The sequence below is a fragment of the Eleutherodactylus coqui genome, chromosome 13, assembly GCF_035609145.1.
Source record: "Eleutherodactylus coqui strain aEleCoq1 chromosome 13, aEleCoq1.hap1, whole genome shotgun sequence".
Classification (NCBI taxonomy): Eukaryota; Metazoa; Chordata; class Amphibia; order Anura; family Eleutherodactylidae; genus Eleutherodactylus; species Eleutherodactylus coqui.
Genome location: NC_089849.1, coordinates 94,173,195 through 94,187,961, shown reverse-complemented (window position 1 = coordinate 94,187,961; position 14,767 = coordinate 94,173,195). Strand labels below are relative to the sequence as shown.

Genomic DNA, 14,767 nt, shown 5'->3' with positions numbered 1-14,767 from the left:
TAGTGATATGGAGCGTGCTGGTATAACTGGAGTAACTCTTGTATATAATTATATATGTACAATACACACACACATACATATACACACAGATACAGAAGATATATACAGGCTCACGCGGCCTTATGCGTAAAATGCTGTATGAGCCACGCAGTGTTTTACCGCTGGGCAGCCGGCGGTAACCCAGCCTATCACGGCATATGGCAACAGTATTGTATTGCCCATGACAGCCACAAAATAGAACATGCTGCGTTCTTTTTTGCGTTTGCGTATTACGCAATTTCTACACGCAAGTGTGAGCAGAACTCCATATGGGCCTATATGTGATGCCTGAGAATTACACGTAAGACGCAGTAATGTTACGTAGTGTGAGCCCAGCCTTACCATACAGTACTTGTGGCTTGTATTTAGTGGACATGGCTGCACACTGATGAGTAGAAGCCCCATCATACACCAGAACCGGGGATCTCATCCACTGGGCAGCAACGACTGTCAGCGTGTGAATGAATCCAGATAAAACTATCAGAGAACAATACAATGAGTGTTTGGAGGACGCTGCTGCAGCTCATATGCCACGAGACAAAGCCTGCATTCAGGGACAGCCGGCAAAACTGCACGGCCATGCAGAATGCCACCACGGGTAAAGCTGTGGCATTCACTCTAATATTAGATGTACAATGTAACCACCCAGCAGCCAGAAAACAATGTATCACAGGAGAACGGCTCTCACAAAGCAGATTTATCAGGGACTTCATGACTGTCAGTGAATGGAACCATTTTTTTTTTGTCCTGTGTGTTTCAATGTATAGGTGAGAACGATCAGCCAGGATATATTTGTGGCTGTATTTAGCTTACAGAGGGATGACGGCCCTGATACAATGTAATGACTCAAAGTTAGTTGTGTGAGCAAGAATAGGTTGGGGAAGGTTTATGGACTCCAGATGTAAAAAAAGAAGGTTTTCATTTTCTAACAGCAAGCAAAGAGATTGAAATTGGTAAGGAGTGTAAGGTGGAGGCTGGAGCCTACCTTAGAGAGGTTATCAGGTAGTTTTATTTCTTTGTAAAACCCCGTTCCCCAGGCAGTACTAGCATATACTCACCTCTCCCCACTTCCTGCTCAGTCATCGCTCCAGTCTTTTATTTACCGGCTGCAGTCATGCCTATTTACGGAGCATCACAGGCTGCTGCAGCCAATAGCAGAGATCATCGATCGACTGTTAAGCTCTGTCACAGGCTGCAGCAGCCCATGTCAGCCTGTAAACGTGACATCAGAGGGTAAACCTAGAGCAGCAGCACAAGACACAGCGGGGAGCTGGGAGAGGCGAGTACATTCATTGAAAATACCCATCCCTCCCCTAGGAGTTGTCTGAATAGAGTAAAACTTTATATGTGTGATTGGAATGTTGATTGTAAGTGAAACAGTTGGAGCTGCTCGGATCTGTTGGACGATCAGACGATCCCCTCTACTGGTGGTCTGTAGGGGGCGTCCTGAGCCCGGTCACCTTGTGTGCCCTCACACATCCACTGGTCCCAACTTCTCCTAACAGTCTGGTGAGACACTCCTCTCTACTGGTGGTCTGTAGGGGGCGTCCTGAGCCCGGTCACCTTGTGCACCCTCATCCACTGGTCCCAACATCCCCTAACAGTCTGGTCAGACACTCCCCTCTACTGGTGGTCTGTAGGGGGCATCCTGAGCCTGAGCACCTTGTGTGCCCTCACACATCCACTGGTCCCAACACCTCCTAACAGTCTGGTCAGAACGGCCCGGTGGGGGACAATTCATCGATACGACCATCCAGCTTCTCCCATCCCAATAATGCGCCCCTCTCAGACTCTGGTAACGGGGTGAAATCTCTTCTCTGCATCGTAGAGGAGTCTAGTGGTCAACAAGCTCTACACAAGTGGAAGAAGAGGCCACTACACACAAGGAGCCTCCGAGAGCCTCCTATAGGCCAAGGAGGGAACCACTTTTAGGGCCTCTGGGGACAAGACCATCCATCTAATCACCAACCCTCTCATCATTACATATCTGAGATGGAACTGCATGAAGAGTTTTTCAGCAAAACTTTTTCTTCTAGGGGCTCCATTTTTATTTATTTTTTTACAATGAGTGTATATGACGGTAAGTTGTTATACTGCATGGGGAATGGAAAGAAAAAAAAGAAAGAAAAAAACTACCCAGACATCCCCTTTAACAGGCACTGTCCATGGGCATGTAGGTGTTTGTGCTGCCATCGCTCCTTTGGACAAGCAACACAGCATTGTGTAGAGGAGTGGCAACATTGTTACCTGTGAAGTTCACTAGATTGTACTGCTGCACCACTACCACTGGGGGGAGCACTAGACAGGCCCTGCTACGGCTGCTAGCACAGCGAATGACTGGTGAGATGAATCTCTGGCTAGGCGACATAGAGATGGGTCCATGGACTGCGAGGGCCTGCTCGGTGCGACAGGTAGTGTGCGCCGGGGGTCTCCAGGATGTGGAACTGAGATGTAAAGTATGGTAAGCTGCGAGGTAGAGGTTGGCAGCATGGCACAGTGGGGCACTTACCAAGTAACTAAGAAGTCAGGAGGTTGTGAAGTGGTGAAGGATGCTGTGTGGCCCCCCTGGGACTATTGGACAATTACACACTGTGTAATCTACAAGTTGAGCGTGCCACTCCAGTTATAGAAGAAGCGTTATCTAAAGGCTATATATAAATATTAACCCTTGTGGCCGTGACCTGTTTATGAAGCAGTGTGTAAGGTGTACCGTGCCCGGCCATGGGGTGAAAACATACAAGTTTGGACAGTAAAGGTGTTGCGCTGCAACAAATGGAGCTTCGCCTCGACCTGCCATCATTTCCGTGCCATCCTGTAAACTAACCTTCACATCCTAGGGCGGCCTCACCCGAGCGTATGGTAAAAAGCGCAGCACTTTACCAGACTGCAGAGCTGCGATCAGCTGCCATGCATCGACTTCTTGATTCCCCCCCCCCCCCCCTTTTTTTTAATTTCCGGTTTTGTTTGCTAGCAGCCTATAGAACACCAAATATACACAATGTAATTGCATAGGTACTGCACTTTCATACGCACTCATAGAGAACAATAGGGCTGTATCGCGTGTAATACACGGTTAAATGGAACGTGCCGCGTTCTTTTTTACGCACATATTATACGCAATGAATAAACACAAGTGTGAATGGATCAATGAAAATCCCTGTACTTTCATTGACTCCATTCACCGCACATTTTACGCTGGTGTGAGCCTGTCCTTGCAGAGATTAAGTTACAAAGAATGTTCCAAAGTCACAGAACTTTGCTCGGAAAACCCGACATTTTTAGTGTGGTGTAAAAAAAAAATAAAAAATCAGCCGAGGAGCTAGTAAAAGACTTTTCATCACTTTCTCCTGCGGCCCATCTCCCCAGGGTCAATCAATCAATGGTAAGGTCAGGAAGCAAATAAGCCCCGCACATGTCATGTGGACTGACAGGACTATGTGCGTGAAGACAGGCAGGCCACATACAGGACTGCTGCCACGCTTCCCAGTAGTGACAGCAGACAAAATCCAGAAGTGCTGAACAAGGCAACTTTATTGGTCTTAAATAGAACACGTTTCAAGGAATACAGGCCCTTCATCAGGTAGAGTGGATCTCCATGTATCTTATAAAGCAGCTCTGTGCTTTGAAATGAGTTGTGTTTAAGACCAATAAAACTGCATTGTTCGGTGCATCTGGACTTTGTCTGCTGTCATTACGATTAGAGGTGTAGCGCCAGACCTGCATATTTCTCCGCCGGTTTCCAAGGTTGGGAGCTACTTGTATTGACTATTGACAGCAAAAGTGGCTGCACCCTGAGTGATTGTATTACAAGCGCAACTGGCTGTTGTGTCCCGCACACAACCGAAATACCGTAGGTGAGCAAGATATCACCAAATCTGCATCCTCCCTTGTATGTGGATCAAGAGGGGTGTCGTCTCTCCTTAGGGAAAGCACCCAAAAAAGTGTGTGGAAACACGTAGGAAGTGAGTGGGTCGGGGTGGGGGAAGAGGCATAGTCTCTCCCCAGGGACAGCACCCAGAAGGGGTGTGAGAGGTGAGGAGACTTATAAGGTCATGCAAGCTCCTCTGGGTAATTTATGCAAATAAGAAAGATGGAACAATATCTCTGCAGCGCCACCTATTGGATGGCAGCATTCCTTCAAATCAATGTACAACTCTTTAACAAGTCTGTAAAACAATGATTGGGAATAGGAAACCAAACCAGAAAACCATGCACAGACAGCTGTTTCGGGTTGTTTGCCCCTCATCAGTGTGCAGTAGGTTTCTGGCTTGGCTGGTGAGAGGTCTGTAACGTGGGTCAAGTGGGGTGCTGTCTTTCTTTAAGGAGAGCAGTAGGTATGTATATTGTCGCTGCATACCTTCCCAAGAGGACAGTTTTTCTTTCTTTTCTAGCACATCACCGATGACCATGTATTGCCCCTCCACAAGCCCATAATACCCCTTTCCCCAATGACATAGCAAACAGCAGTCATGTTATTTGCAAACTTTAACCTTATACCCCAAGTCTTATATTGAATGGCAGGACCCTTCTAACTTACCAGGACAAGTAACCTTGTCTATAAACATTAATTCTGTTTACATCTGTATGGCGAGCTTTCAATACTGGGACACTGACTTGTCTTTCAGATGAAATCACAAAGACCATTATGGTTTGTATATGATTCTAACCCAGCAGCAAAAAATATCAGGACATTCATCAGATCCATGGTCAATTTTTCCCTGTGTGGTCGCCAAGGCCGTGGTGCAACCTCTAATGATTGCCTACAAAAATGGGCTGAGGGTCTATGGTAGCTCTTTAAAGGGAACACAATTTCTCATGGGAAGGTATGACCAAGACAGGTAGTGTATCATGAGGATACTACTATACAAGAAGCTTATGAGCCTCCTGATACAGCTACAGTCTAAGGGATCTTAGTCAACATGCAGTATGTGGTAAAAGCACATTACCTAATCCTGTCCATTATGTACCAAAGAATCATCTCTTACGAAAAGTGAGGATCACGATATGAATTGCGTGAGTGTAGACATAACGACACCGATTAATCATGCTATTGCTCATAAATATATGAAGCTGATCAAAGACAATGGGGTTGAACATACACTAAGTTCTAGGAGACCCTTGGCTTCAGGATGCTGGCCCAATCTACAGGGTCCTCAAAAGATGCTTTATGTAAATGACATGTCAAGAAATAATGGAAGTAAAAAAGCTTTTGTACTCACCTTTTTCCATTATGTATCTATTTCTGTTAAAGTTGGGTGACAACTAGAGATGAGCGAGCACGCTCGGTTAACGCAGTTACTCAAGCGAGCATCGTTCTTCTTGAGTAACTGCATACTCGTCCGAGAAAATTCGGAGGGGGGGGTGAGAGAGATCTCTCTCTTTCCCCCCGCTCTCCCCCGAATTTTCTGCTGGTCTGCATGGTGAACTACATATATCAGAATGGTCTGGCACCCTGTATCCACTATGTGTGGGAGTGTACACCAAGCATCCACCCCCCTCATTAACAAGAGGCAGTGTGAGTGGCTGTCTCATCGGTGTCCTGCACAGGTGTTATTTGCTCCCTCATATGCACTCCTTACTCAGTAAGTAACGGCCACTTTTCTGTGATTGTTTTTAATTTTTTATTTCCCCTTCTGTGATACAACTAGAGATGAGCGAGCCCGCTCGGTTAAGGCAGTTACTCGAGCGAGCATCGTTCTTCTTGAATAACTGCATACTCGTCTGAGAAAATTCTGGGGAAGGGGGGGGGGGGGGGGGGAGAGTGAGAAATTTCTCGGATGAGTATGCAGTTAGTCAAGAAGAACGATGCTTGCTCGAGTAACTGCCTTAACCGAGCGTGCTCGCTCATCTCTAGTGACAACCAAAAAGGCCAAAACTACAACCACCACAAGGACTGCCACCCACTCAGCAGTGGTCTATACGTCATTCTCCAGTATAACTGTATGTCTAGTCAAATTTCCCATTCAAAAACTTAGGAAAACTGTGTGACAACCCCAGTGGGATCTGTAATGTCAACTAGAGTGTCCCAGAACTTTCTTAGTAACAGATATTTCTAGACAGACTTGCCATTGAGAATGTTTGTTCATTATGTAGCAATCCTCATAGAAGCAGGTAATGTCAATGTAACTTGTAAAAGCACTCTGTTTTTTGGGGGGGAAATCCATCAAATTGGGACAGATTTACTATTGAAAATTCAAGTTTTCTGGTGCTAATTATCTCAGAAAACTGTCAAACATACTTTGCATCACATTTACTGTGTGTTTTAGACTCTTTTTTACCCTTTTTACAACTGGTCCGACAAAAGCACGTGGCCTTATTATGACATTGTGCGCCAAAAATTGGGCCGACACTTGGCACAATTTTGGTATAAACTAAGCCAACTAATTGATGGAATGAAGGTAGACTAGCCAGTCTAAAGATTCAACAGATTTACCATTCAGCAGTCACTGTGATAAATCTGGCCCATTTTAAGACCATCTAGTCCAAGTCAGCATTGTCTAACTATTGGACAGTATTAACAAATCTGCCGCAGTATTACTGAACGTTGCTGTGGAGAATCTAGTTCTGCAGCTCATACCTTCTAGGCTATGTATTCTTCACTTTTCTTCAGATCACATGACCAGCACTCTGACAACACTCTGTGTCCTGCAGTTAATGAGAGACATTTATAAAAACTATCATAGAGAAAAAAGGCTCCCTTGCTTACAGCAACCAATCACAGGGCAAATTTAACTTTCAGGAGCAGAATACGAAATGAAGCTGTGCTGTGATTAGTTGCTGTGGGAAAGAAAGACTGCAGAATTCAAAGCGTTGTCAGAGTGCTGGTCATGTGACCTGGAGGCTGGGGGGGAGTGCAGAACACACAGTCTGGAGGGGAGGAGCTACAGAACTGGATTCTTCACAGCGGAGGTCACTGATACTATGATGGATCCCCCCACCCCCCACCAAAAAGAAAAAAAAATCCTGGGTTGCTTCTTTAAATCCTGGACAGAAGTTCTTTAGATCTTCTTAGTTTGTGTCCCGTTCATCCACTATAAAGTCAGGAAGACTACTAACTGTATAAAAGGTCCATAGTAGACTATTAAGGGGCCAGAAGTATACAAGACAAATTATGAGTCTATAACTCGTAGGTCACATTAGTTATGGCTACACTAAGAAGCCTCCCTTCATGACTAACCTATTCATCACCATGAGATGATCCCGACTTGTCAACAGCTTGTGGAAAAAACAAGACACAGAGACAATGATCCTAGCAACTGAACCGGAAATATTGTCTTCCATCTGTAGTCTCACATCTCAACAGAGAACAGACACAAGAACGAAAATACATATTTATATCGGGGGAAACCCCTGAGTAAATACCTCCCGATGCTGGAACACAGCTCATGTGTCCCAAAAGATCAAAGGAAAACAAGGTTGTATATATATTGTCAATGGCCTGCCAGGAAACATAAAACACACCAGATCAGGTCTTCTTTAAAGCGATGCTACATCTATGCGCCTGGCATGTACAACGGTTTACACTGGTTCCGCTTTTAAAAAGCAGCGGACAAGTGATACAGTGTGGCATAAAAGTGGTCTAGTGAAGGCAAGGAGGAGTGGGAGCTTTGTTCTTAAATGGGCTCCTACCCTTCAACATAAGAGACCAGCAGGTCTGTAAATGAACTCTCAGAGAAATCTGAAATGTCATCACTTACCCTCTAAGGAACAGAAGGACTGTTACCCTCTAATGACTGTTAGGTCTTCTGTATTTTCCTCCCTTTATTTTACAACAGTTTTGCTCGTTTTTTTTGTATGTCATTACACTTTTTCTGTTTCCCTTTTTGTAATCTCTGCATCCTTTTGTATTAAAGCTTAAAACTTTACTAAGCTTAGTCCTTGTTGATCTGAACCTTTAGCCTTTGACCGCTTGGGAGCAGTGAGTGTATTTGAGACTTATGCTCCATTTACCAGAAGTGGTGGCAGCATGTATCTGGGGCAGCATGGACTGTGTTGGGGTGTGATTTATGTTCAAACTGCAACTAAAGTAGAAAGGGAGTACACAATTGAATGAGTAAAAATAGATAAAGTCCTTGCTCTCGCACCTACATCTTGGCATGGAAAAGTGCAGACGTGACAACTTAGTGTGGAGTGATTCTGTACCACGGTAAGACGAATGATTTCCAATGAGTTACCCCAATACGTAAATGAATTATTCAGTATGATAACATATGGATATCTGATAAATAGTGACAATCAATTATGGCACCATGAGATTGACAGATGGAACTGGAGCCAGGTGTAGCTTTTGAACATGGTTCCAGAGTTTCAGTCTAATCCTAACGTCTCCCTCACACAGCCACTTTATTCCGCGATTAGCGCGGCGTTTTCAGCACCGAGCTAATTGCGGTATAACGCTCCCATTTTTTTTAATGGAGCCTCTCAGTCTGTTCTATTTTGGATGTTTGGTGCACCTCATCAATGATATGGTATGCTAAACTCCGCTGTCGGCTGTAGCCAAAAGTAAAATCCCAGCAAAGCAGGACGCCTAAGAGTTATAAAACAACAGTCAATCAATTTTCCAGGAAGCAATGACATCACTGATACTGCTGCTCCTGTGATGTCACTCACTACTAGTGAATGATAGACTACTTCAAATTAGGTCAGCTGTATGAGATTGAAATAGGAAAGGGTCTTGTTTTCCACTTTCACACAACCCGTTTAAGATGCTGGTAGATATGGCTGCCAACGAAGGCGCTGAACAATGGACGGCTGTCACTCAAGTGTCAACAAGCCCTTAAAGGATAACTCAAATATTGGTGTGTGTGTCCCATTAACATAGCCTTTGGTACGCTTGGTTACTAGGGTCATTATTTTTGTACCCTGTTTTCACTTCTGCAAACTTGGGAACAATTTCTACCAATATTGTTTTGTTGTGCATTACTCCGTAAAACTTTGCCCTGAATCGTACAACTCTGCTTGCATCGCATGTTTCCTTCAATGGATAGAATATCTGCAAAAAATGGTATTGGTTTGCAGCTACCCTCATGTCACATTCACAGCAGTCCAGGAAGATGAGATAGGAGGTGATGTTTGTCGGGGTCCTCACACCTAAAGGTTGTTCTGACTGTCATATGGAGGGAGTAGGGTTGCTATCAGGCATGTCTACACTCCATGATGAGCATAGAAAATACAGCAAAATCAGAGCAGCCAGGAGGAAATACCGGATAACCACAGAGTTCCCTCCAAGTCACAGACAGCAGAATTAGATCTACTGGAATTTTAAATACAGCTCTTCATATCTCAGCTTCCAGACATGCAGTGTCTGCAGCATTGGGGATAACAGCAGTCAGATGTTATTTTTTTTGCCCCTAAGCACGTCCGAAATTTCGCTGCGGCACATCCGCTGTGGCAAAGCCAGCAGAAGTTGGCGCTGCGGCACGGATTCGCCGGCCGTAACATGTTCATTTTTTTCTTCTTCTGCTGCGGCTGCGCTCTCCTCTATGGGAGCGCCGGCCGCAACGGAAAAGCATGAAGCCAGGCCGCTTCAAAACCTGCGGCTAAGTGCAGCGGGTTTTGAAGCAGCGCTTCTCCCGGCAGAAATCTCGCGGTTTTTCGCTGCGGCCAAACCGCGAGATTTCCGCCGGGATTCCGTTGTGTGTGAACCCAGCCTTAGGGTGGACACCCAAAATACACTTTTCTTTTGCATTTTATTTCATGCGATATCGCTTTTTTTTTAACGCAATTGTCTATGGGACTTTCTAATGTTAAAAACGCATTGCAAGTTTGTGCTCTGCGATTTTTGTGTGATGTGTTTTTAACATTAGAAAGTCCCATTCACAATCGCGTGAAAAAAAAACACAGCAATATCGCAGCGTGAAAAAAAACGCGCAAGAAAAACGCAAGTGGGTGTCCACCCTTGGGTGGAGTTAGGGCCCTTTTAGACGGGCTGATAAATCGTTATGCATCCAGCGCTCAATGTAAATGCATGCCCCGACTGAACGGCGAACAAGAAGTCGTTCGCGTCTCGTACGGTGTTCATTCTGCATGTCGTGTAAACAGGCAGTCGTTCATCTTAGGCACAAAGTAACGGGACTAATCTGGGAGAGGAAGAGGTGGGGCGAGGTTACTGCAGGACATCTGCAAACCAAGAACTCAAATTTAGATGTGAGAAATTATCTATTTTTCTCTGAGAAGTCAAAGATAAACAAAAGTGTCCCATATAGTAACAAGTGTCAGCCTGGGGTCCCTTCCAAAGATAGCGGTGGCTCCGGGGTCTGGATGACACTGAGCAGAGCACTGCGCAATCAACGCCACGCTTCCAGGGACACTGCTCTGTTTCACTTGTTACAATGTGACAATTAGAGGCAACACCTCCCTGGGGAAATAAAGCATGACAGATGCAGAGTCCAACAACAGAAGGTGGCACTAGTGGTTCCCATAAATATGAGTGTAGGGCAGTGCCACAACTATGCTACACAGAATCTTCTGCTAAACATGTCAACGAAAACCGAATATATCCAATCAGGTATCTTATAAAGTAAGAGCATTGCTACTTCAAGGGCAGCTTCATCCACTGCAGAGTTGTATATGGCTGTGATCTACAGGATTAAACTATTATTATGGGCATGGTACTACAGTCTAGGACCATGATGCTTTGCTGTGAGGGTCTGCATTCAAGCTTATTATATAGCATAAACGGCTGCAGTAGAAATGACCCGCGACAAGCTAAGTATTGTTGGAAACATTGATCTAGTTAGTTACGATCCCAAATAAACTATTTGGCTCTGTATATGCGCGGTTGTTATAATGAGCGCTTTTTTCAGTAGTGGTTTAGTTTAGTGTAATTTACAGCCCCAATTTCAAAAAAGGTGTGCCACTGTACAAAATGGAAATAAATGTTGAGAAACAAAGAATGTAAATCTCCTCTAACCTTATGTTATTCACACTGGAACATATCGGAAGGGAGATATTTTTGCATTTCATTAAAAAAAATTAACTCACTTAGAAATTGATGGCATCAAAACATCTCATGAAAGTTTGGAAAGGGGTATCAAAAAGTTAGAAAAGTAAGTGGTACTAATAAAAAACAGTTAGAGTGTCAACTTTCTACTAAAGGCCCATTTACACCAGCCGATATTCGCTAAAAAAAATCGCTTATCGGTGGGCTATTAACTGCGTTCAGTGAAGGCCTCATTTGCATACCTGATTGGTATTTAAAGGGGTTGTCTCGCGAAATCAAGTGGGGTTATACACTTCTGTATGGCCATATTAATGCACTTTGTAATATACATTGTGCATTAAATATGAGCCATACAGAAGTTATTCACTTACCTGCTCCGTTGCTAGCGTCCCCGTCGCCATGGTTCCGTCTAATTTCAGTGTCTTCTTGCCTTTTTAGACGCGCTTGCGCAGATCCGTCTTCTCCCTTCTTCTCCCTTCGGCTCCGCTCGGCAGCATCGGCATTTTGGCTCCGCCCCTTGTACGCATCATCGCGTAGCTCCGCCCCCGTCACGTGCCGATTCCAGCCAATCAGGAGGCTGGAACCGGCACACATCATGGGGCGGAGCTACGCGATGACGCGTACGAGGGGCGGAGCCAAAATGCCGATGCTGCCGAGCGGAGAAGAAGGGAGAAGACGGATCTGCGCAAGCGCGTCTAAAAAGGCAAGAAGACACCGAAATTAGACGGAACCATGGCGACGGGGACGCTAGCAAGGGAGCAGGTAAGTGAATAACTTCTGTATGGCTCATATTTAATGCACGATGTACATTACAAAGTGCATTAATATGGCCATACAGAAGTGTATAACCCCACTTGCTGCCGCGAGACAACCCCTTTAAGTAGCTGAGCAGCTACTTAATACTTTATGCAAAATGATCGCTCAAAGCCGCCACTCAGACTGTCGTTTGAGTGATCATCGGCCCGCGTAAACCAGCCTTAAGTCACATGGCTGTGTATAAAAAGAGCATGTTAGAGAGGCCGGGTCTCTCAGAAGCAAAGATGGTCCGAGGTTCCCCAATCTGTGAAAAACTGCGTCTACAAATTGTGGAACAACTTCAGAGCAATGTTCCTCGACGTACAATTGCAAAGACTTTGAATGTCCCTCCACCTACAGTATATAATATGCTCTATTGTGGATAACATGGGGTTATATCAGATTTACAAATGATTGCATTCTTTTTCTCTTTACCTTTTATTCGTATTTTGCACAGCGTCTCAACTGTTTTGAAATTGGGGTTGTACAATCTTTTGTCTTTAGGGCTCCTGTCCACGGGCAAATTTTCACTGCGTTCCCCGCGGCGATAATCCGGCAGCGGGGAACGCAGTGAACGCTTTCCATAGTGTTGCTATGGAATGCACAGCCCCCCCCCCATGAGCAGAGAATCATAGCGATTCGTGAGTAATACACCGCAAAATAGAACAGGCTGCGTTCTTTTTTTGCGCTCGCATGTTATGCAATTCCACCTCGCAGATGTGAGCGGAACTGCGTATGGCAATGTATTGGGTTGCCTGCCAATTATCGCGTATCAAATGTATGCACAATGCACGCGTAATACGTGGTAATCATACGCATTTGTGAGCCCGGCCTAAGGGGCTGTAAACATGTTTGGAGAGTTTATGCCAAGGGGCTAGATTATGTATGTATATTTGTTTTGCAGCTTCGTGATTTAGATACGGGTACAGGTACAGGGACTCCTAACTGGCAAACAGGTGAGATGGAAAATTCTAGATGCCCTTAAACTTTCCCACCTTCCCACTTTTTATCTTGCTAATGCAGTAATTCTGTGTGGTGCCTCACTGGCAGTGAAGTGGTTAATGAGAGGGGTTCTGCTCCAGATCTCTCACATAACAGAGTCTGGAAGGAGAGCTGGTTTATGGGACGCCTGTGAGCACATCCCAATCTGCACATTGCCCCATTTGTCTGGGGGTCTCCCCTGCCGCTGTGGCGCTACATGAGGTATATTATCCCAGGGCTCACGATAAGGAGGCTGTTGTTTCAATTTTTTCCCTCCCGAGGTTAAGAAAACAGTCATTTTCTTATATTATTTGGCATCTTTCACTGGTGTATTCACGGCTCTCCACCCTCTCCAGCACAGCGCCCGGCGCTCCATAGCCTGAGGTCTACTGGAGCATACAGGAACTGCCCTACGGGACATTCAGAAGGTTCATCCACCTTCACTGCTTCGCCATCCTGAGTCCCCCAGTCCTGTCTCAATCAGCAACGCTTCACTCATTCTTAGAAACTCTTTGGAAAACTTCTCTAACATCTATAATTTAAAGGGAACTTGTCAGCAGTTTTTTTTCCATATGAACTAAGTATGACGCATCCCTCTTTACAACTCTGTATGCGTTATGACCGCGGCCAAAAGCATATGTGAGTTTTGAAACTTTGAAAAACTTTTCCCAAGCGGCATGTAAATAATGCAGAGCGAGCCAGATTGTGTCTGCTAGCTCCATATAAAACCGGAAATCCCACCCTGCCATTCTCCTCAGACACCTAATATGCCATCCATGCAGCTCTCTGAGCTCATGGCACAGGTGTGGAATTTCGGATACCCATCCATGGAGAAATAACCGCTGCCCACAGAAGGGAGAGTTTATCTGCGCATGCGCCGGTATCCGAGCTCAAGGCGCAGGCGTGGGATTTCGGAGAGAATATCCAAAGTGAATGTGAACAAGATAATTTTGTAAATATTCTACTTATAAAGTAAATTGTCTGTAGTTTAAAAAGCTGGTGCCACAATGCCATGCCAAGATAGCTGGCACAGAGGGCATAGGGTAACACTGTCAGTATTATTTGGCATTATACTGAAGTATCTCAGTATCTCATTAGCACTACTTGGAAACCTCATGGTGGTATTGTTTTGGCATAGTATGATACCATTATGTGGCCACATGGTACCGGACAGTGACTTGGACATGATGATTCCAGCAGTATCTGGCACTATTATTTAGACACGGCATGATAGAGACTGCAAAGCCTATTATTTGTGCACTAGGTTTTAGGCCATGCACAGTGTATTACAGGGCCACAGTATGGTGGCATTATTTGAACACAGTGTGATACTATTATTTGTGCTTGGCACGGGCACTGTATGGTGATATTATTTTAGGAAGGTATGGAACAAATATTGGATACACTATTGGAGCAATCCTGTGTCTCTCCACACAAGAAAGGAAGCTGCCCCCCAGACAATGTTGTGCTGCAGGCTTCCACTGGGCTTGATCCATGTGTGCTGTAATATATAATACAACTAGCTCGTTAACTGTGACTTCGTCCATGTGGCATTTGCATTTTTTTAATCTGATCTGTGTTTTGCTGTATATTGAATCGTAAAAAGTTGAAATAGTGAAAGGCATGTAACTGCAATCTGCTGTCAGTGCTGTTCTGTAAGTTTTTGATCGTGTCATCTTTTGCTAGGATATAAAGGTTTTGTGAACTGTATACACGTGAGCCGCCACATACTGCTGTCCATGAGAAAAACAATAGTGTACACCTGCTACCTCAAGTGTTTGCCCTTCAGCCATATTGCTCGTCATCGCAAATGCTTTTTGTAGAGGAAAGTGCTTTGATTGGCAGTTCTTATACTGCTGAGGTAAAAATTAAAGCTGTGCTGTGATTGGTTGCTGGGGGCAACACAGATTTTCTTTAAAATCTCAATCCATGTTAATGTGTCTTTCGTTCAAGTTTTAATCATGGGCAATGCTGGGTATCCCTGGTAGCTTAATAACTACATATGTATGG

General features: G+C 44.8%; 1 protein-coding gene across 4 annotated transcripts in view; it reads right to left on the bottom strand.

Annotated features, from left to right (window-relative positions):
• Positions 1 to 14,767, bottom strand: part of B3GNTL1 (UDP-GlcNAc:betaGal beta-1,3-N-acetylglucosaminyltransferase like 1) — a 248,182-nt gene that overhangs the window by 74,963 nt on the left and 158,452 nt on the right. The window contains exon 1 of one of the 4 annotated variants that reach the window (XM_066585852.1): positions 11,353 to 11,422. The exons of the other annotated variants lie outside the window; for them this stretch is intronic. Coding sequence (XP_066441949.1) covers positions 11,353 to 11,382 — 30 coding nt within the window. The 5' untranslated portion in view covers positions 11,383 to 11,422. Of the gene's footprint in view, positions 1 to 11,352; positions 11,423 to 14,767 lie in introns of those variants that run through there. 4 annotated transcript variants of the gene reach the window in all.